This window comes from Lepus europaeus, chromosome 18, assembly GCF_033115175.1.
Source record: "Lepus europaeus isolate LE1 chromosome 18, mLepTim1.pri, whole genome shotgun sequence".
Classification (NCBI taxonomy): domain Eukaryota; kingdom Metazoa; phylum Chordata; class Mammalia; order Lagomorpha; family Leporidae; genus Lepus; species Lepus europaeus.
Genome location: NC_084844.1, coordinates 43,460,428 through 43,480,925, shown reverse-complemented (window position 1 = coordinate 43,480,925; position 20,498 = coordinate 43,460,428). Strand labels below are relative to the sequence as shown.

At 55.0% G+C, this 20,498-nt stretch overlaps 2 protein-coding genes across 2 annotated transcripts; one reads left to right on the top strand and one right to left on the bottom strand.

The window, feature by feature from the left end:
* Positions 1–2: 2 nt before the first annotated feature.
* On the top strand, positions 3–12,301 carry POLDIP2 (DNA polymerase delta interacting protein 2). Its single transcript, XM_062175654.1, has 11 exons — positions 3–198; positions 2,147–2,228; positions 4,361–4,458; positions 5,498–5,594; positions 5,761–5,836; positions 6,012–6,119; positions 6,592–6,728; positions 8,492–8,518; positions 8,722–8,847; positions 10,691–10,770; positions 11,241–12,301. The coding sequence occupies exons 1-11, from the start codon at positions 38–40 to the stop codon at positions 11,353–11,355; spliced, it is 1,107 nt and encodes a 368-aa protein (XP_062031638.1). The 5' UTR covers positions 3–37; the 3' UTR covers positions 11,356–12,301.
* A 91-nt stretch (positions 12,302–12,392) lies between these two features.
* Positions 12,393–20,392, bottom strand: TNFAIP1 (TNF alpha induced protein 1). The gene is made up of 7 exons (XM_062175655.1): positions 20,266–20,392; positions 17,487–17,803; positions 16,798–16,967; positions 16,334–16,423; positions 16,206–16,258; positions 15,345–15,540; positions 12,393–14,903 (listed from the first exon to the last, which is right to left on the bottom strand). Exons 2-7 carry the CDS (start codon positions 17,689–17,691, stop codon positions 14,667–14,669), a joined length of 951 nt encoding a protein of 316 aa, XP_062031639.1. The 5' UTR covers positions 17,692–17,803; positions 20,266–20,392; the 3' UTR covers positions 12,393–14,666.
* Between the last annotated feature and the right edge of the window lie 106 nt (positions 20,393–20,498).

Sequence of the window (20,498 nt, the reverse complement as noted above, 5' to 3'; positions counted from 1 at the left end):
CCCTGTGTCAGCTGGCGAGCGGGCGCTCGGGCGGGAGATGGCGGGTTGTGCAGCGCGGCGGGCCCTGGCCGTGGGCAGCCGCTGGTGGTCCCGGTCGCTGACTGGGGCCCGCGGACCGAGGCCGCTCTGCGCGGCGTGGGGAGCGGGGGCTTTCCTTCCTGCGGCGACCACGACGACGCGGAGGCATCTCTCGTCCCGGTGAGGGACTGAGGGAAGGGGCGCGGGTGGTCGGGCCCGGAGCCAAGGGAGCGTGTTCGCGGCCAGTGAGGAGGCTCGGAGGCCGGGCCTGCTGACGGCGACGGGAGTTTGACGTGGGAGAGGGTTCTGAGCGGGGAGCCGACCTGCGTTGCCTGGGACCGTGCCAGCGGCGGAGACGGGAGTGCGGCCCGGGAGCGCTGGCCGTGCGGGCTGGCTCTGGGGGGAACTAGTCACTCTCCCCCGCGGCGCAGCCTGCCTCCCGGCCGCGGGCAGCCTTCTAGGTCCGTCCCGGGGGCTGCGAGCTTGCATCCCCAGCCCGCGGATGAGGCGCGTTTCCCTCAGACCGGAGCTTGGGGGTGGGAAACAGGACTCCGCGTGGGCCCTCCTGGGTCCCAAGTTTTAAGATGACCTTGGTGAGACCGGTTTTCACTCTGTGACTCGGGAAAGAGGGCTTGAGGCCTCGAGGTTGGTGTGAGCCAGACCTCCGGGGATGGGACAGGCAGACCCTGGATCACCTGGGACGGAGCGCCAAGTTCACATCTCCAAGATAGTAGGCCTGACAGTGCTTTGAAGGACTCCTAGAAAGAGCAGCCCTGCTGGAGAGGTGGCTGCCAAAGCTGACCTTCCGGGGGCTGAGATCAGACGCTGATGGCTGGGGGGAGGGAACAGCTTGCTGCAGTATAAGATCCCTGTGAAAACTGATGTGAACCTGAACAAACACTCTCTCTGTATATAAAGATTTATTTATTTGAGGGGCAGAGTCACAGAGAGAGATGGAGAGATACAGAGGGGTCTCCCATCTGCTGGTCCACTTCGCAGATGGGTGGGTCCGAAGCCAGGAGCTTTTTCTGGGTCTCCCACATGGATGCAGAGGTCCAAGGACCTGGGACATCCTCTACTGCCTTCCCAGGTACATTAGCTGGGAGCTAGATTGGAAGTGGAGGAGCTGGGACTTGAACCCAGCAGCCATATGGGATGCCGGTGTCACAGGTGGCAGCCTTACTAAGCCACGCTGCTCCCATATTTTTTTATTTTTAAATATTTATTTATTTAAAGTTAGAGGCACAGAAAGAGACAGATCTTCCATCCACTGGCTTACTCCCCAGATGGCTGCAGTGGCCAGAGCTAAGCCAGGCCGAAGCCAGGCACTTCTTCTGCATCTCCCAAATGGGTGTAGGGGCCCAAACACTTGAGCTATCTTCCACTGCTTTCCCAGGCCACTAGCAGGATCATAAGTGGAACTGCTGGGACATAAACCAGTGCCCATAGGGGATGCCAGCCTTGCAGGCAGTGGCTTTACCCACCACACCACAACACTGGTCCCTGAACAAAAACTGTCTTGAGAGACCATAGTATTGGGTATAATATGGGGAATATAGTACAAATTTAAGGATCATTTAGCCCTTCAAGGGCAAGGTAAGAACTGCCATTTACTTAGGGAGGGGGACTTGGAATTAAAATACAGAACAAGCGGTTTTTGAGTACCTGTTCAATACACTAACCTCTGAGGGGCAGTACAAGCTAATCCGAAAAATCCCAGGGACCTTAGCGTCTGATGGACACATAACTGGAATGCAAGGTGGGAAGGACAGTTAAAATGCTTAGGGGCCCGGGAGGGTAGGTATAGGGTCCATTTAAGCAACATCTGAGGGCGTGAGAGGAATGCTGAGTGAAGACAGAAGGAAGTGACCAGGGGCAGTCACATCTAGCTCTGGAGATTGGTCAGGCTTTCCCCAAAAGAGGGGCCAGGGGCTGAACTTTAAGAGTAAAGGCAGTAGCACTTTGGTGTGGTGGCCTGAGAGGGCTGCCCAGGGCTTCGGCTGGTCCCACTGTCCCAGCCTTTCTCTGCTGTGATGGCCCTGATTTCTCAGTATCCTGGTGGTTTTTTCTGATGAATAAGTTTCATTTCCTTTTCAGCTTTTTAAGTTGCTCGTTCTTTCCTTTTCAGAAACCGAGCAGAGGGCAAAGTGCTGGAAACAGTCGGTGTGTTTGAGGTGCCAAAACAGAATGGAAAGTATGAGACCGGGCAGGTGAGTGTGCAGCCGGCTGGGCCATCTTCCTTTGTCGTGGAGAGGCAGCTTTGGTCGCAGGCCTGAATGATACGGTTTTCTATAATTCCATCTTGGTATTTGATGCCAGACCTGCATCACAAGTTGCATTTAAAAAAATTTATTTGTGGCCGGCGCCACGGCTCACTAGGCTAATCCTCCGCCTTACGGCGCCGGCACACCGGGTTCTAGTCCCGGTCGGGGCATCGATCCTGTCCCGGTTGCCCCTCTTCCAGGCCAGCTCTCTGCTGTGGCCAGGGAGTGCAGTGGAGGATGGCCCAAGTCCTTGGGCCCTGCACCCCATGGGAGACCAGGAGAAGCACCTGGCTCCTGCCATCGGATCAGCGCGGTGCGCCGGCCGCAGCGCGCCTACTGCGGCAGCCATTGGAGGGTGAACCAATGGCAAAAGGAAGACCTTTCTCTCTGTCTCTCTCTTACTGTCCACTCTGCCTGTCAAAAAAAAAAAAAAAATTTATTTGTGTGAGAGAACTACAACTGGTTCAACTCCCCATATTCCCACAGTGGCTGGTGCTGAGGAACTGGGCCGGGGATGAAGCCAGGAGTCAGGAACTCAATCTGGGTTTCCCACATTGAGTGACAGGACCCAGCTGATTTATCACGGCTGCCTCCCAGGGTTTGCATTAGCAGGAGACTAGCATTAAGAGCAGAGCCAGGAGGACCGGCGCTGTGCCGTAGTGGGCTAAGCCTCCACCTGTGGCACTGGAATCCCATATGGGCACCAGTTTATGTCCTGGCTGCTCCTCTTCCAACCCAGCTCTCTGCTATGGCCTGGGAAAGCAGTAGAAGATGGCCCAAGTCCTTGGGCCCCTGCACCTGTGTGGAAGACCCAGAGGAAGCTCCTGGCTCCTGACTTTGGATCTGCCCAGCTCCGGCCATTGCGACCATCTAGGGAGTGAACCAGCAGATGGAAGACCTTTTCTCTGTCTCTCCCTCTCTCTGTCTCTGTGTCTGTAACTCTCATAAATAAATAAAAATCTTAAAAAAAAAAAAAAAATGGCCAGCGCCATGGCTCAATAGGCTAATCCTCCGCCTAGTGGCACCGGCACACCGGGTTCTGGTCCCGGTTGGGGCACCGGATTCTGTCCCGGTTGCCCCTCTTCCAGGCCAGCTCTCTGCTGTGGCCAGGGAGTGCAGTGGAGGATGGCCCAAGTCCTTGGGTCCTGCACCCCATGGGAGACCAGGAGAAGCACCTGGCTCCTGCCATCGGATCAGCGCGGTGCGCCGGCCGCAGTGTGCCAGCCGCGGCGGCCATTGGAGGGTGAACCAACAGCAAAAGGAAGACCTTTCTCTCTCTCTCTCTCTCTCTCTCTCTCTCACTCTGTCCACTCTGCCTGTCAAAAAAAAAAAAAAAAAAAAAAAAAAGCATAGCTGGGAATTGAATCCAGGTACTCCAGTGTAGGATGTGGTTATATTTCAACTGCTGGGAGCGTTTTCCTGGGTTGGAATGCATTCAATATGTCCATGGGTTCTCTTTCCAAATTAGTGTGGACTGGGATGTTGTGTCTCTAGTGAGGAGAAACAAAGTTGTTGAAGATTCCTCTAGCGTAGTGGCTGGTGGGAAGCCCGCAGAGGGAGCTCTGAGAAAAGCAAGCCTGCAATGCTTTTTCACCCTGCTTACTGTAAACTCTGGGTGAGGGGCTCTTCTGTATCACTTTTGTTTCAGGTCCACTGAGATGGATGTAGGCTCCTTGCAAGTAAAGACAACTTGTTGTTAGTTCAGCAGTTTGTTCTGAATGTGACTAAAATGGGCCAGGCATTGTGCATTAGGATTAAATCAGAAAGCAAAGCACACATGGTTCCTACCTTCCTGTGGTTTACAGTTAAGGCGTTAACGATAGGCACGTGTCAGTGGCTTTCCAATGTGCTTAGGGGAGTCGGGGAAGGCTTCCTGCCAGCCTACGGCTATGACTGGAAGGATGCGTGCGATCAGCCGGGTGAAGAGCCTGAGTATTCCAGAGCGCGTCTGCGTCCTGGTGGCTCACTGGCTGGCACGGCCTCGTGCTGGAGTTGCTTGCACCTGTGTTGCTTTATGGTGCAGCCCCACCGCGTGGATTTGCTGCACCACAGACTGATGGAGGCCTCTCTCCTCCCAGCTTTTCCTTCACAGTGTTTTTGGCTACCGAGGCGTCGTCCTGTTTCCCTGGCAGGCCCGGCTGTATGACCGGGATGTGGCTTCTGCAGCTCCAGAAAAGTAAGTTTCCTTGTCACTGTGCCTCACTGTATTCTCAGGAGGCCTGATTGACAGCACACGTACATAATTGGGGTCTTGGGAGTGAAGGCAGTATCCTCCTGGGCCGTAGACACATCCCAGAGTACTTCTCTGGCACTAATACCCTTAGAGAAAAACGTTCTGAGTGTCGGGGACAGTCTTAAGGCAGAAGGGCCCCTTGGGCCTCCCCAGAGCACTCTTGACTACTGCCACTTTCATCGTCAGTAACTCGTAGGGCACTTCGGGACCAGTCTTCTTTATTTCTTGGTGTTCAGTGGAATCTTTCCCCCAATTTCACATCATCACTAGGATATTCTAAAAAAAGAAAAGGTCCAGGGCCAGCGTTGTGGCAAAGTGGGTAAAGCCAGCCGTCCACTGCCTGAGATGCTGGCATCCCATATGGACACTGGTTCAAGTCCTGGCTGCTCCACTTCAAAGCCAGCTCCCTGCTAATTGCCTGGCAAGGCAGCAGAAGGTGGTCCAAGTGTTTGAGCCCCTGCCACCCACATGGGAGACTTGGAAGAAACACCTGGCTTCAGCCTGACCTAGCTGGAACCCTTGTGGCCATTCAGGAAGGAACCAGCAGGTGGAAACACTATTTCTCTCTCTGTATAACTCTGACTTTCAAATACATAACAAATCTTTAAAAAAGAAAAAGATAAGGTCCAGTACCTATGGTGTGAGAAGGGCAGGGTACCTCGTGCCATAGTGCCTGGGGTGTGGGAAGGGCAGGGTACCTCGTGCCACAGTGCCTGGGGTGTGAGAAGGGCAGGGTAGCTGGATTTTCCCGGTGTGGTCTCCTCCTCCATCTGGGAAGACAGAAGATGACGCCATGTCGTGGGTCCTCTAGGTCCCATTGTTTGCCACTGACTGGGCAGTGGTGGGCCAGGGTGTGGCGGACAGGTGCTGCAGTTCTGGCTGATCAGAGAGCCTGTTGAGGCGAGGAGGTGGTAGGGAGCTGAGGTAGGTACAGTTTCCATTTCTCTCCAGGTGAACTTGATCATCTTCTCCTACCCCACAGAGCAGAGAACCCTGCCAGCCACGGCTCTAAGGAGGTGAAAGGCAAAACTCACACTTACTACCAGGTGCTGATTGATGCCCGTGACTGTCCGCATATAGTAAGTAAGCAAGGGGGCTGGCCTGAGGGTCCTCTCTGGGAAAAGCCTGCACCCCAGTGGGGACAAAGGGAGAGAGAGTGGTCAAATGAGGCCCAGATCAGCCCCACCCCAAGGCATCAGGATGGGTCAGTAGCCATGAAAGCTGCTGACTCACCCCTTGCCTTAGTCTCAGAGATCTCAGACAGAAGCTGTGACCTTCTTGGCCAACCATGATGACAGCCGGGCCCTGTATGCCATCCCAGGTGAGAAGATAGCTTCTGAATGGTGCCTGTGAGGAGGGGTCTGGTGAGTCAGGGAGGGGATTCTGCTGTCCAGCTGTGTGCGGGGAGGGCTTGTGATGCCGACAGATGGGCTGCCTCTCAGCTCTCTCCTCTCTTCTCCTGTGTGCATTTCACTCTCTCTGCCTCTCTGTGCCAGGCCTGGACTATGTCAGCCATGAGGACATCCTCCCCTACACCTCCACTGATCAGGTTCCCATCCAGCACGAGCTCTTTGAGAGGTTTCTTCTGTATGACCAGACGAAAGGTAATATCTCAGGAGGGGAAGCTGAAATGGGAGGGCCCCTTCTTCAGGGAGTGTGGTGTAGTAATGTTTCCAGAGCTTTATTTCCGTGGCCCTTTCAGCCTCCCCTGAGACCTGTCGGGAACATGGCGGTTACCTCCTTGCCCACAGGGAAGCTGAGACAGATGGCTAGCGTGTTTTCCTGTTAGGGAACTGAAGCTCAGGGCTGATGAGAAGTGACTGAAGGGTGCTAGCTCGTAGCAGCATGAGGTCTCAAACCAGGGCTCGTAGCTCCCGCACCAGTTACCTTCCGTGATATGCTGCCGTCTCTGGACTTACTCTTGGCACCAGGTGTGTGCCTTCCTCCAGCAGTGTTCTTGCTTCACGGGTGTATGTCCCGTTCACCTCTGCGCCCTTAGAAGGGAAGGGGTCTCTAGAAGGGGCAGTTGGAGAGTGGGTGCGATACCCTGTACTCACCAGTCATCTCTTGCCCCAGCACCTCCTTTTGTGGCTCGGGAGACACTACGGGCCTGGCAAGAGAAGAATCATCCCTGGCTGGAGCTTTCCGATGTCCACCGGGAAACCACTGAGAACATCCGTGTCACTGTCATCCCCTTCTACATGGGCATGAGGGTATGTGCTCTCCCCTGCGGGGCTAGGCCCCAGATTCCATGTGCTGTTCCCAGTGTGGCCACTGGTGGCGTCATTCTAAACGTGGGCCTTGCTCCTAGGCTTCTGCTGGCAGGGTGGGGAGGGAAGGCTTGAGTAGCCTCCGGGCAGCAGCTGACACCAAGACCTAGAGAGGAAACCTGCAGGTCCTGGGTGGGTGTCCCCGTGCCGCCTGGCATAGAAGGAGCATGTCTGTGAAGAATGTGCACATGCCTGTTAAGTTACAGAGATCTGCCTCTCTGTAACTCTGCATTTCACATAAATAAATACAAAAGTCAGAGTTACACAGAGAGAGGAGAGGCAGAGAGAGAGAGGTCTTCTGTCCGATGGTTCACTCCCCAGTTGGCTGCAACGGCTGGAGCTGCACCAATCCGGAGCCAGGAGTTTCTTCCGGGTCTCCCATGCAGGTGCAGGGGCCTAAGAACTTGGGCCATCTTCTGTTGCTTTCCCAGGCCATAGCAGAGAGCTGGGTTGGAAGTGGAGCAGCCGGGACTTGAACTGGTGCCCATATAGGATGCTGGCGCTTCAAGCCAGGGCATTAATTGCTGTGCCACAGCGCCGGCCCCATAAATCTTTAAAAAAAAAAAAATCAGTGCAGGCTGATCCTTACACTTTTCATACAGTAGCCAAACATCTGTTGAGCTTTTTTTTTTTTTTTTTTAAATTATTTGAGGCCGGTGCCATGGCTTAACAGGCTAATCCTCTGCCTTGCGGCGCCGGCACACCGGGTTCTAGTCCCGGTTGGGGTGCCGGATTCTGTCCCGGTTGCCCCTCTTCCAGGCCAGCTCTCTGCTGTGGCCCAGGAGTGCAGTGGAGGATGGCCCAAGTCCTTGGGCCCTGCACCCGCATGGGAGACCAGGAGAAGCACCTGGCTCCTGGCTTCGGATCAGCGAGATGTGCTGGCCGCGGCGGCCATTGGAGGGTAAACCAACGGCAAAAAGGAAGACCTTTCTCTCTGTCTCTCTCACTATCCACTCTACCTGTTTAAAAAAAAAAATATATATATATATATATATATATATATTTGAAAGGCAGAGTTAGAGAAAGAGAGAGATTGATCAAACTTCCATCTGCTGGTTCACTCCCCAAGTGCTGCAACAGCCAGAGCTGGGCCAATCTGAAGCCAGGAGCCAGGCACTTCTTTTGGGTCTCCCATGTGAGTGCCCGGGCCCAAGCACTTGGGCCATCTTCTGCTGCTTTCCTAGGTACATTAGAGCTGGCTCAGAAGTGGAACAGCCAGGACTTGAACTGATGCCCATATGGGATGCCAGTGGCGCAGGCAGTGGCTCTGAGCTGTTTCTTGCCTGGCTGTAAGCTAGGCCCTTCCAGAAGCTCATGGTTGTGGAGGAGTCCAACCTAGAACCTGCAGTGAATTGCAGTAGGGAGGCCTGAGGGAGGACAGTGGCCCAGGCAGCAATGATGAAGGCAGTGCTGGCCAGGATGGTGGTGAGAAAAGTCAGAGCCCTGCAGCTGATCTCCCCTGGCATCCAGCCCTGTGGCAGTCTGGACGGGAGGGGTGGAGCAAGGCCAGAAGTGATCACAGCGGAGGCTGCCAGAACTTCCCGTGGGCTTGTGGACCGCAGTTCAGTCAGCCTCATCAGACACTCAGCCCACAGACACTCGCAGCTGCTCTGCCGCGTACCTGGAATGCTTCTCCGTGGGAGAGATGTTGATTGGGATGGGATTGTTTTGCCCTTTGGGACTTGACTTTGTGTTTTTTCCCCCAGGAAGCCCAGAATTCCCACGTCTACTGGGTGAGTGTGCCCCTTGGGAACAGGGGAGCTCGGCATGGGCCGGGGATCAGGTGGGGAGTAGGGGTGTTCTCCTGGCAGGGCGGAGCCTGTGCAGTACAGCAGTCAGCTCTCATTGACTTTGGCTTTCCACAGAATTCTGGGTGGGGGTTGGCTAGCCCAAGATCTGTTCTTTCTCAAAATACACTCTTGCCCATGCCTCGCAGTGGCGCTACTGCATCCGCTTGGAGAACCTCGACAGTGACGTCGTGCAGCTCCGGGAGCGGCACTGGAGGATATTCAGCCTCTCCGGCACCTTGGAAACAGTGCGAGGCCGAGGAGTGGTGGGCAGGGTGAGCATCACCAGACCAGTCCTGGTTCTTGCTAGCAGGCCTGGGACTTAGCGTGTGATTTCTCTTCTCTAGTTACAGACAGAAGCTCACTTTGGACTTGTTGGGTTGTTTTGGGTTAGAAATTTTATAATTACCTCGTTAGATAGGGTTCTTATGACCTATTTCATAGATAAAGAGAGTGAGATTGAAAAGCCAAATAACTAGCCTGTAACTAGTGGTGGTCGGGCCTGCATTTATTTATTTTTAAAGTATTTATTTTCATTTACTTGAAAGGAAGAGAGGGACAGAGACACACAGAGAGATCTGCTGGTTTACTCCCCAAATGCACACAACAGCTAGGGGTGGATCAGGTTGAAGCCAGGAACTTGGAAATCCATCTGGATCTCCTGTGTGGGTGGCAGGGACCCAAGCACTTTACCTGTCATCTGCTGCCTCTTAGGATGTATTAGGAAGCTGGATCGGAAGCAAAGTAGCTGGAACTTGTACCAGCACTGTGATGTGGGAGGGGGGTGTTCCAAGCGACAACTTAGCTCTTGCTCCATAACGCCCATCCCAAGACCTGGATTTAGATCCAAGTGAGTCTGAAGTCAGTTTGTATGGTTTTTGTTGACTTGCATAATGTCTTTCAAAAACCTGAAATTTGGGAAGGGCACTGGTGCAGTGGTTAAGACACTGCTTGGGAATGCCCACATCCCGTATTGTAGTGCCTGGGTTTGAGTTCCAGCTTCATTTCTGATTCCAGTTTCCTGCTGTTGCACACCTTGGGAGGCAGCAGGTAATGGTCTCAGTACTTGGGTCCCTGACACCCATGTGGGAGATCTGGATTGGGTTCCAGGCTCCTAACTTCAGCCTGCCCTAGCAGTTTGGAGAATGAATTAGTGCATCATCTGTCTTTGTCTCTTTGCCTTTCAAATACAATGAACAAGAAATAAACTTTTTCTTTTTAGAAGACCCCAAATTTTGGAGTGGGAATTGACCTGGCAGTTAGGATCCTACTTGGGGTACTTATCTGGACTGAGTTTCCAGATTCTAGCTTCAACCTGGGTCAGCCTCAGCTGCTGCAGGCACTTGGGTAGTAAACCAGCAGATGGGAGGTGTGTCCCTTCTCTTTCCTTTTCGAATGAATAAAACAAAAACAAAACAAAAGACACCTGAAATTGAATTCTCTTAGGTGGGGCAAGCATCTCCTGTCACTCTAGGTTGTCTTGTCTCTTGCCTATTTATCCATGTACATCTCCTGATCCCTGGAGAGATTTGGTTTTGCAAACCCTGCCTACCCTACCTTGTCTCCTGAGAAAGTCAGAAGTAGCATTGGTGCCAGAGGCCACATACGCCGTACTTATTTATGAAGTCAGCAGGGACTTGGGGAAGCAGGGTAGTAAAGTGAATCAGAGCAGGGCTGTGGAATTAGTGTAGCCTAAAATTTCAGCTGCGTTACTTATTGCATAATTTTGGGCACGTTGTTTTACCAAAGTCTCAGCTTCTTACTGCTGAATTGGGGACCACACCCATTAGCCTATGATCTCTGGCAGAACTAAATCCGTAAAGGTTTGCAGACTACCTGCCAGGGTGCTTAGCGCTTAGCACTCAAAAGTGGACACTGGAAGGGGTAGTTCCAGAGTAGGCCCTTGGTCCAGTGTCCTCAGACATTCAGCCTGAGATTCTCTTCCAAAAAGCAGAATAAAAGGCCCAGGTCGGTGGCCATGCTGTGGGAGGGGGTCCTGGCAGGTTATCAGTGTGGGGGGGCGTGCAATCCTGATGAGCTGGCAGTCAGCGTGTGGCTGTGGGGTGCAGGGAGCATGTCCCTGGGTGTGGCCTAACCCGTTTGCCTGCACCCTCACAGGAACCAGTGTTATCCAAGGAGCAGCCCGCATTCCAGTACAGCAGCCACGTCTCCCTGCAGGCTTCTAGTGGGCACATGTGGTGAGTGAGCCTGTGCTGAGGCAGGGGCTCTTCCTCTCCAGTCACAGCCCCAGGTCTGAGGAGCGAGAGCTCGTAGTTTGCAATTAATGCTGGCCAGGTTCAGTCCCGAGATGGAGCCCTGTCTGCGGTTCACTATTGTGTGGGACTGCCTATTTGCCAGTTTTTTAAGACGTGTGGGCTGAGGTCCAGTGGTTTGATGCTACACTGAGTTGCTGAAGCCTGGTGTTTCACTCCTGACCCTGAAGATGCAGTTGGGTGGCTTTGAGCAGTGTGCCTGGAAGGGCCAGAATCTGGACAGCTGTGCTTTTTGTGTGGGGCCAAGGAAAGCTTTTGGATCTCTGGATCAGCCAGCCTGCCGTGAGTTAGACAGGAGAGCACAGCCCACCTCATGCTGTGGCTGTGGCGCTCAGTGTGTGGGGCTCAGGAGGGCCTCAGCTCTGATTCCCCTCAACCTGCTTCTCTGACCACAGGGGCACGTTCCGCTTTGAGAGACCTGATGGCTCCCACTTTGATGTCCGGATCCCACCCTTCTCCCTGGAAAGCAATAAAGACGAGAAGACACCACCCTCAGGCCTTCACTGGTAGGCCAGCCAAGGCCCTGAGAGCCCAGCTCGGCCCCAAAGAGGAACAGCCCTCATCCCACAGTTGCTGCAGAACTCTCTCCCGTTGTAGGCCGCACTGAGTCTCTTCATCTTTTGCACCATTTGATCGTGAGGTTCTTTTGGGGGATGCAATCGTTTTCTTCGGAAGACCCGTGTAGGACCCCTCCAAGGCTGGCCTCCTATTTATAAACCCTGCCTACACTGTGTTCCAGTAAACTTGTCCACCAAGGAACTATGTTCAGCTGCCAGAGGCCTGGAGGAGTTTCCTGGCCTCCAGACAAGTTGTCTGGAACGTGAGGTTTGGTCAATAAACCGGTGCACGCTTGGCCACCCTCGCCGTTTCTGTCCCCAGGGGCTCAGGCTCCCTCTCGCAGTGGGGGTCCTTGAGTACTTTCCATGCTGCCCTTCCAGGGAGCTGTGCCCTCTGCTAGGTTATGTCTCCTTCAGAGGCTGGCTGGTCATCTCCCTCAGCTGGTGCGAGGGCACTGAGCACTGGCCTGGACTCTGTTCTTCACCTTCTGGCAAGTACAGAGAGGCTGGCCAGCATCAGGGCTGGAATGGTCGGCTCTTAGCACTGACTACCCGCTGGCATCTCAGCCTCGCTGGGCCTGAGATAGTGAGGAAACCCAGCGGGTCTCCTGCAGCAGTGTCTGTCCAGCCTCCAGGCCATAAATGTGGGGATTCAGCCAAGGAGCAGCTTTAGGCATGGACGGTAACTAAGCCAAGCTACTTCCCAAGCTTCCCCAGGGAGTTGTGCTGCATTTTGCCCTGATTCTTAGAAGTCCTCTGCAATGATTGTTAAAGATAGTTTTAATCTTGAATTATATTAAATCGGTTCTAGCCCTTGCTAGTGTTGTCCTTAATCCTCCACCAGGGGGAGCCTGGGTTGCAGGGCAAGAGTAAGGTGGGGCTCTGGACCCAGCTGGAATAACACTTGGTCCCGTCCTGAGCAGAAATACAAGCACTAAGCCCACAGCAAGCTGGTCAAACTCTCCACACTGTAAAAACACTCAGTACCACTCCAGTGCAACCGTTTTATTAGAAGTTAGTGTTTGCTTCCATCACTTTACGCTGAGCAAGAAGGTATCACAGCTACGTGATAAAGAGGAAATTCTCTCCTGCCAGCACTGCACCATCCTTCAGGCAGACCTGGGTCACACAGCACACGCAGTAAAACCTGGTACTGTCTGTGTTCATGGCAGACTTCCAGTTTTCTCAGAAACTGACAGGGTTAGACCTACATCCATGCTGTTGTGTCCGCTTCCCCCTGGGCTGCTTGCAGTTGGAAATTCACACAACCAAGGGCTGCTTCCTGAATGGGGTTGGGAAACTTGAAGAAAACTCCCCAAGATCCTTAAGCCATAAATCCTGATTAAAGAAGCTAAGCTCACTCCACTGAGCTCAATGTTAGTTATTTTCCTTAAGACCAAACGTTTTCAGAGGGAGAAGACAAGTGCCCTTCCCCAGACTGGTGTTTTCCCAGTCACCAGCGAGAGGGCTGAGGGTGAGCGACAGCAGTAAGTAGAGGCTCGGGGATTGGGGAGGTCACAGGATAAGCATGAGAACACCTCCTTGGGGAGCTGGGAACTTCAGTATTAAAGGGCAGCTGAGAAAACAGGCCAGAGGCCTCCTGCAGCAGCATTCCAGCGCCTGTGGGAAAGCCACAGAGCCAGAGCCTGAATTGGGACAAAGAAATGGATGTGTCTTACTACTCCAGTGAGGGCTGGAAGCACTAGTCACTGATCCTCACGGTCTGTGACCTGAGCAATCTTGGAGCTACTTTACATTCAAGACTGTCTAACACATGAAATGCCTCACCAGTCACATTTCCCCGTCCTATCGTGTCATTTCAGGTCCTTGGGAGTGTCCAACTTGGGCCCGGCACTTGCCCGTAGGTTCCGTGGAGTCAGCCGTGAGCAGCCACCTCACTGTGTCAGAGTAGTCAAGAGGGACGACCTTGAGAGCCTGCGCTGGGGCCCAGGAGAGCGGGTACTGTACATGGCTGTGCTGCTGTTAGGCTGGCGGAACAGCTCCCTCCCGACAGCATTCCTTTGCAGAGGAATTTAGATAAGCTGTTTCCCAAGGGCCAAGCCAAACAGAAGGGGGTGGGAACCAAAGCCTTGAAGAGCTCACGCTCTGGCCGGTGCTTGGCATCTCTGGTTAAACTACCAAAGGAGGCATGAAGGCATTCAGGGAGCTTGGGTTGCTTCCCTCATCTTGTGTCCTAGGACTCATCCCTGGGCAGAACTACCACCCTCAGCTGGGACACAAACCAACAGCATGGGTCACGGAGGAGCAGGTGGATCACTAAGCACCCGCTACCTCTACACAGGGGTTGCTGGGCCCATGGGATTCCAGGCCTTGCTGTGGCTTGTGCTTCCGGCCTGGAGTTGGTCCTAGCCCGTCACAGTGCTTGGCTCTGCTCTGTGTGAGGACAGCATGCCTTAGAGCTGAAGGCACCTCACAAAAAGCAATCACTTCTGAGCCTCACGAGTCAGTGGGAGGTAAAAATGTCTTTCCTCTCAGGGCTGCTATGAGGACCAGTGGTCCCAGTTATGCATCCTTCCCTCCAGCGTGCGCTTTGGGCCAGGCTGGCCAAGCCAGAGCTGGTCAGTTGGCTTTATTGCTTTGTCTCCCCTCCCCCAGGTTGACTGTGCGGGGAAGAGGGGGTTAGGGGCAGAAAAAGACGTGGGTCAGGGCAGAATATAAATCTCCTGAATAACAGTACAAAGTGCTTCAGAGAAACAGATCCCGACAGCATCAGGAAGGGCCATGGGTTCTGTCTTACCCAGGGTCTTGACACCCTGGAAGGGAGCAAAGGTCCAGTCCCTCGTTGCTAGTTTAAAACCGTCATTTCCTAAACGATGTCTTCAAAACCGAACTCATCAAACCTGCTTAAATGCCTTAGGAAAAAGGAAGATCCCACCTTCTGCTAAAAAAATAAACCCAGGCCTCCAGAGCACCAGAAGCTGCCTCCCCCCCCTGCACGACCCCCCTCCCCAGGGAGCCCTCTAGCAGAGGAAAGGGGCGCTCAGCAAAGCGCTGAGGGGAATGTTCCTGGGAGGTGGGGAGCCAGTGTGTCCTCCCGAGCAGAAGTGGCTCCCTATTGGGCAGGAGCAGGGACGGGGAGGCGGGGCAAAGGAATGGGGTTCCCCAACTCCTGGCCCAGGCTCTCTGACCTCCCAGGCAAGGCCTGTCATGGGCGCCAGAGCAGAGATCCAGCCAGCAGCAGTGTGGGGTGGCTAAGGGGGTGGGGTTCCCCAGAAGGGGAGGCAGGGCTCCCCACGGGTCTTGTCAGTCACGGTGGGCAGACTGGTGGCCAAGCTGCCGGTCGTCGTAAGTGCTATAGCGCTTGACGTGGATGCGGCGCACGCGGTCCCGCAGTTCAAAGGTCTCCTCGTCTTCACTCGGGGAAGCCTGGCTGCGGCTCCGGCTTGTGGCCTCCAACAAGGAGTTGTCAGGGACGCGGGGGCTCTCGTAGAGTAGGACGTTGAGTGTCTCCTCGTAGATCCGGGCCTCTGGGAATTCCACCTGGGGATAAGAAGACGGAGGGATTGGCCTCGTGCTGGCTCTGTAAGGCCTCCTAACCCTTACAAGACAGGTAGCGTCTCAGGAGCGAGGCAGGGCTCCCTCTGCAGGAAGCGGAGGAGATGGACTCTGTTCGCCCTTCCCTGGCCCACCTTAATCCACGGCTGAAGGCTAGTGCGCATGGAGGGCGGGCCTAGAACTTACTGAGGCTGCACGGTGCTCATCAATGGCCTCTGCCTCTCGGCTGTCAGGAACCAACGGGTCCCACTCCATCCCCCAGACCCCTCGTTCGGGCTCTGTCCTTGCCTGGCACCATCACAGTGTCTCAGGCAAAGAGCCAAATGCATGAGCCTTTTGTTCCTTGCAGTGAAAGGCTCAGCTGGTGGCACTGGTTAGGTCCAAGCGGCCCTCCATCCCCGCCCCGTGCAGAGGGAGGCCGCGTGCCTTGGTCTGCTTCTTCTCCGTGGCGTACACGATGGAGGTGCAGCACACCTCTGCCAGCTTGCGACCCTGGCCGTAGAAGGACCAGCAGCAGATCTCGTCCCCGATGACGTCCTTGAGGAAGAGCACGCGGCCGTTGAAGCGCAGCGAGAGCTTGTCAAACAGCTCGATGTTTTTCAGCAGGTGGTCGTCAGAGTTGCTGAAAAAACCCATGAGGGCCAGCAGGCCTGGGAGTGAGGTTCTGCCCACGGGAGGGGGCTGGGCAAGATGGGCCCTCTCCACCCTCCCTGTCACGCTGAAATGATGCCCAGGCTAGGTCCAGGGGAGCAGGAAGGAAAGGGAGCACAGGTGCACTCTGGGTTTGGGGGCCTGTGAGGAGGAGGAGGAGCTGAGCAGACAATGAGGGAGGGCGTCTCCTGTCCTCAAGCCCGGGTCAGTGACACTGCTATTCATAGCAGCAGGTGGGCCTTTTCTTGGTGGGGGCAGCAGTGGCATGTGTCTGTCCACAGGGAGTACCTAGGAGTGGTGACTCTGAGCCTGCAGCCACTTGCACGTACCAGCTGGCTTGCTAAAAGGACACGGGGGAAAAGGCAGAGCAGCCTGGTGTGAAGCTGAAGGGCTGCGGGCAGCTTAGGGGCCCCTCCTCGGTCAGACAGCCTGGCGCGCTGTCTGGCACGACGTGCTGCCGTGGAGCTCACGTTCCACTGTCCACAGCCCAGCAGGCCCTGTCCCAGTTTCCCTTCCGTTCCCTATTCTTGCCCCCCTTACTTGAACCAGTTCTGAGGCCCAGAGCCACACCGTCGGTGCCACCCCTTGGCCCTCTTAGTGGCTCCCGCAGCTCTGCCCCAGGGACGGCCAGCCTACCTGGTGTAGGAGTACTTGTTGTTGCTTCTGTTGTACAGCAGCTTCACCACGGGCTGTGAGGGAGCAGGGAGTAAGGCCTGGCCAGGGGCCTGGCATCCCTGCCCGTAGCCCTCCGGGGGACCCAGTACCTTGGTGGAGGACTCGATGAGCCGCTCCTCCTCCTTCAGGGATGTGATGATGGGAATGTTACACACAGGCTGGTAGGAGTCCTTCTTGTCCTGCGTGAGTGGCATACAGAGCACGGAACTCTTGGGATTTACTGCTTGCCAGTCTGAGCCAGGTAACCCTGGAGCCCCTCTGCCATGGCCATCCCTGGCTGGGTGAGGAGGCGTCTGACTGAGATCATGAGGGCCTGGAGATAGGAACTGCTGGGCAGTAGGCAGACCCCCTTTCTGGAAGGCCTAAAACCCAGGTGGCTGGGCATATCAACAAACGAGGCCTCTCTGCACTGCTAAGTGTGAGGCGCTGGGCGCCAGGTCACTGGGCCTGGGCAGTGCCTCCCCCTGCTACCTCCACCCAGGAGCTGGACCCTTAGATCCCTGAAGGAGGGGCAGTGCCCGGCTCAGCAGTCGCCTCCAGCCCTGCCACGTACCTGCAGGGCGGTCTGGCACATGTTCACCAGCCCCTGGATGAGGTAATATTTTGCTTCAGCCATCAGTTCCTTGATTTCTTGCCGGTTTTGAGGGAGGGTGATGGTGTCATCTCGGAGGTAATTCAAAATGGTGCCAAAGTGCTTCCCACATCGATCTATGAGGATCCAGCCTAGGGATTCAGATGGGCCCCGCAGATTACTTTTTACCTCTGGGAACCCCAGAAGCTGGCAAAGGCTGCCTGATGAGCTAGCGGCCAGCAGCGAGGAGAGGAGCCCCGTGAATACAGAGCTCAGGGTGCTCAGGTCCACAGTGCTCTTCACCCTCCCTCACTGGACCCAAGAACTGGCACGGGGGCCAGCACAGACGCCTGCAGGCTCTTGGGAACCCTCGGGCCTCTACTGGCAACACAGAAGCCATTGCTCCTTGCTTGCCTTCTGCCCACAGCCCAAGACTGGCGATGGCTCGTGAAAATCTAGTCCTATTTAAATATTTTAGAAGTACGGATCTTGTCTGTGGGAACCGTGACTATCCAGTATTCTAGGTATGATTTCAAAGAATTCAGAAGCTCTGCTGGGGACTGCAGGTGAAGAGGAAAGCAGCGTAGTTCTGGACCTGCCAGGCTTCGGGATCTAGCCCTACCCCGGAGCTGTTTCCTTCCCTCCCCACCCTCCCTGCCCTCGGGGCTCACCTTCTTTGTCCGTCAGCACCTCCATGCGCCCACTGAACATGGCCTTGAGCATGGTGTCGTGCCGGGTGAGAGCCCGCACCGTGGTGTAGTACAGGGAGCCACCCACATTGAGCTGCACGTACTTGTTGCCCAGCCCGCCTCCTTTGAAGCCACTTAACTTGGGCTTGGCCCCCGAGGCTGGGCACAGACAAGTATCCCCCGACATCTCCCGCTGCAGGTAGATCACCACACGGCAGGAGGTAGGCTTGGAAGGCTCCGCCGTGGTGGAAGTGGTCACAGGTGAGTGGCCCGTGGAGGCCAGAGCCTCATACTCAGCCCTGTGAGTGGGAGGTGGGAGAGAAGATGGAAGTCAGAATAGAGGCCTTGGACCAGGAGGGGCAACCGCAGGGGCCCTGGCCATACTCATCGTCTCCGGAACAAGCCCAGCTGCCGAGGCAACATTTGGACTTCCCTGCTGCTGTTCACCGCCCCAGAGACTAGCCCTGCCCGCCTCATCCTGCCAGGCTCCCTGGAATCGGCTCACCTCAGGTGGCAAGAAGACAAGCCAGCCCTAGGCCTGAGGAACAGCCCCTGCTGGGGATCTACCAATCAGAATTCCATTTATTCTCTTAGGGTAACCAGGATCCCAGACTTCCAGCCAAACCTGCTGGGCAGCCAGCCAGCCTAGGAGTTTCCCAAGAGCCACAGGGACAGGGTGGACTTCCTTTCTAGATACCAGGTGCAGGAGCGTCCTGGGCCCGTGCTTGCTTTAGTATCACCAGGAGTTTTGAAAGGAAAGTAAAAGCAGCTTCAGGAGAGAATGGAGTGAGTCAGATTGGAGGACCTAGCCACGGTCCTTGGCAGTGTCACTTAGGTTCCACTTGGGTTTCCTGACCGTCCCTTTTCTTGGCAATGCTCCAAGTTCCTGAAATTGTCACCACTGGCCAGGGCAGAACAAATACAGGACGTCTATTTTCACTTCTTTTTCCTAAGTGGGAGCCCAGCCCTATCATCCTCTCAAGCTTTCCACCAAGAATGAGGAGACAGAACCAGAACATCAGATGACAGATCTGAAAGCAATTAAATGACATATAAATTACTAACAGGAGAGCTCAGGTGGGAGGAGCGGAGGGAGCCACACCCGGTCACCCTCGAGACTGTGAGTCCACATTATGCTTCTGGCTTCTTAGAGAAGCGCTAAAATTCATCCACTAGAGAGAATGTCACAGGTGACACTTAAGGCGTGTTTTCATGTGTCAGGCACTATCCTAGGCATTTAATGTATATTATTTAATTCATCCAGCAGTGAAACTACTGAGTGCCAACCCCGTGAAACAGTAGGGAACAATGAAAAATACAGTCTTTGCTTTCAAGGAGTTCAATTAAGCATCCTCATGTTAACGAACTTAAAAAGGAAAGTAGGAGTTTGCGCTGACTCTGGTTCCGTGGCAGGCAGGCAGGCGGGTACCAGCTGGTGCTCAAGAGCTGGGGCTTTATTTCAAGTGCAATGCAGTGCAGGGATCCACTGGAGGGTTCTAAGCAGGTGAGTGAGATGATCGCACCCATTCTTCTGGGTGCTGTGTAGAGAACGGACTGTAAGGGTGCAGAGGCCTGGGAGGACCAGAGGAAGCAGCATGCAGGCATAAGGCGGTGAAGACTTGGAGCCCAGGGGGAACAGAAGCAGAGAAAAGGCAGAATCCTCTCCCTTCGTGCTAACACACGGCAGTTGGTGGGGTGCCTCACCAAGTGCAGCCCAGAAACGGCACTGGTGGCCCCAGGTGCGCCGCTCCACCCCGCACGCAGTGTTTCCGCACACTGGCCTGCACTTTTATACATGGATTTCAAGACGTTTTCTCCACCAAAATAAATTTTTCTTAATTTGACTTCCCACGAACCTTTTGAAGTCCATGGCAGTTCGTCAGATTGAAATTGTCCCTGAAAATATTTAGCCAGGTCCCTGGGGAGAGTGTCCCAAAAGGGCTAGATTGGGTGTTGTGTGAAGTGATGAACTGTGCAGGGATGCGGTGTGGATGAGAAGAGCCCTCAACAGGGGTCTGCCGAGACCTCCACTGGGACAGCGGATGACCTAACCTCCCACCGACTCCAAACCAATCAGTCCACCCAGGAAAGTTTTTAACAAGGTCAAAGAAAACATGCATTTTCTACCAAAGCAAAGGTACTGAAAGCCTAGGGTTTGCCAGGAGAGGAAGACAAATCCACAGCTAATCTATTCCTTTCCTGCAAAGCAACTGTTCCTGGCTGACGTCAGCTCAGATTCCATTCAGACCAATGAGTTCCAGGAATCTTGCGGCAGGTGACGCCCCAGAAAGTAATTCCAGCGACAATGAAGTTTCCACTCAATACTCTTCCTTCCGGACTTTGTGGGTATTTGGGGATGCCTGGGGCTAGGGGCGGATCCATTTCCCACTATGCGAAGCTAAGCAGAACAAAAGGCAGACAACCAAAGCGGTGGTCCGAGGTTGGATCCCAAAGGAAGAAGGATCTAGAAACCCGTCACGCACGGGGAGCGGGGGCGGGTGGGTGTTGGGGAAGCCGTGAGCTGATCTTGGCTCTAGAGGGTGGACCCAGCAGAAATCCTAGGTGTGAGGCTTAGGCTGCAAGGTCCTGGAGAAATTCGGCCCCGGCCAGCCTCTCCCGTGGCCAGCGTAGGCTCTTGCCCAGCCCGCCCCCCTCACTACCAAGGAACCGAGCCCAGCTCTGCATCTCCGCTGCGCCGTCCCACCCCTGCTTCCCAGGACCCGGCGGGCAGTCTTGGCTCCAGCCGAGGCCCGACTCTCACCGTCGTCGGGGGCTCCTCTCCTCTCAGCTGGGGGGCGAGCGAACTCCGCGCCGTCCCTGACCTGTGGCTGCCTGCCCGCCAGCAATCCCGAGCTGTGAGCTCACATCCTGCGCCGGTCGACTCCTCCCGGAGCAGCGGGCCATAAGCCTGAGACTACAAAGCCCGGCATGCACAGCACTCTAACAGGGAGGGGAGGGGGAAATTCCCGGAGGATCTTCCGGGCAAGAGCATAG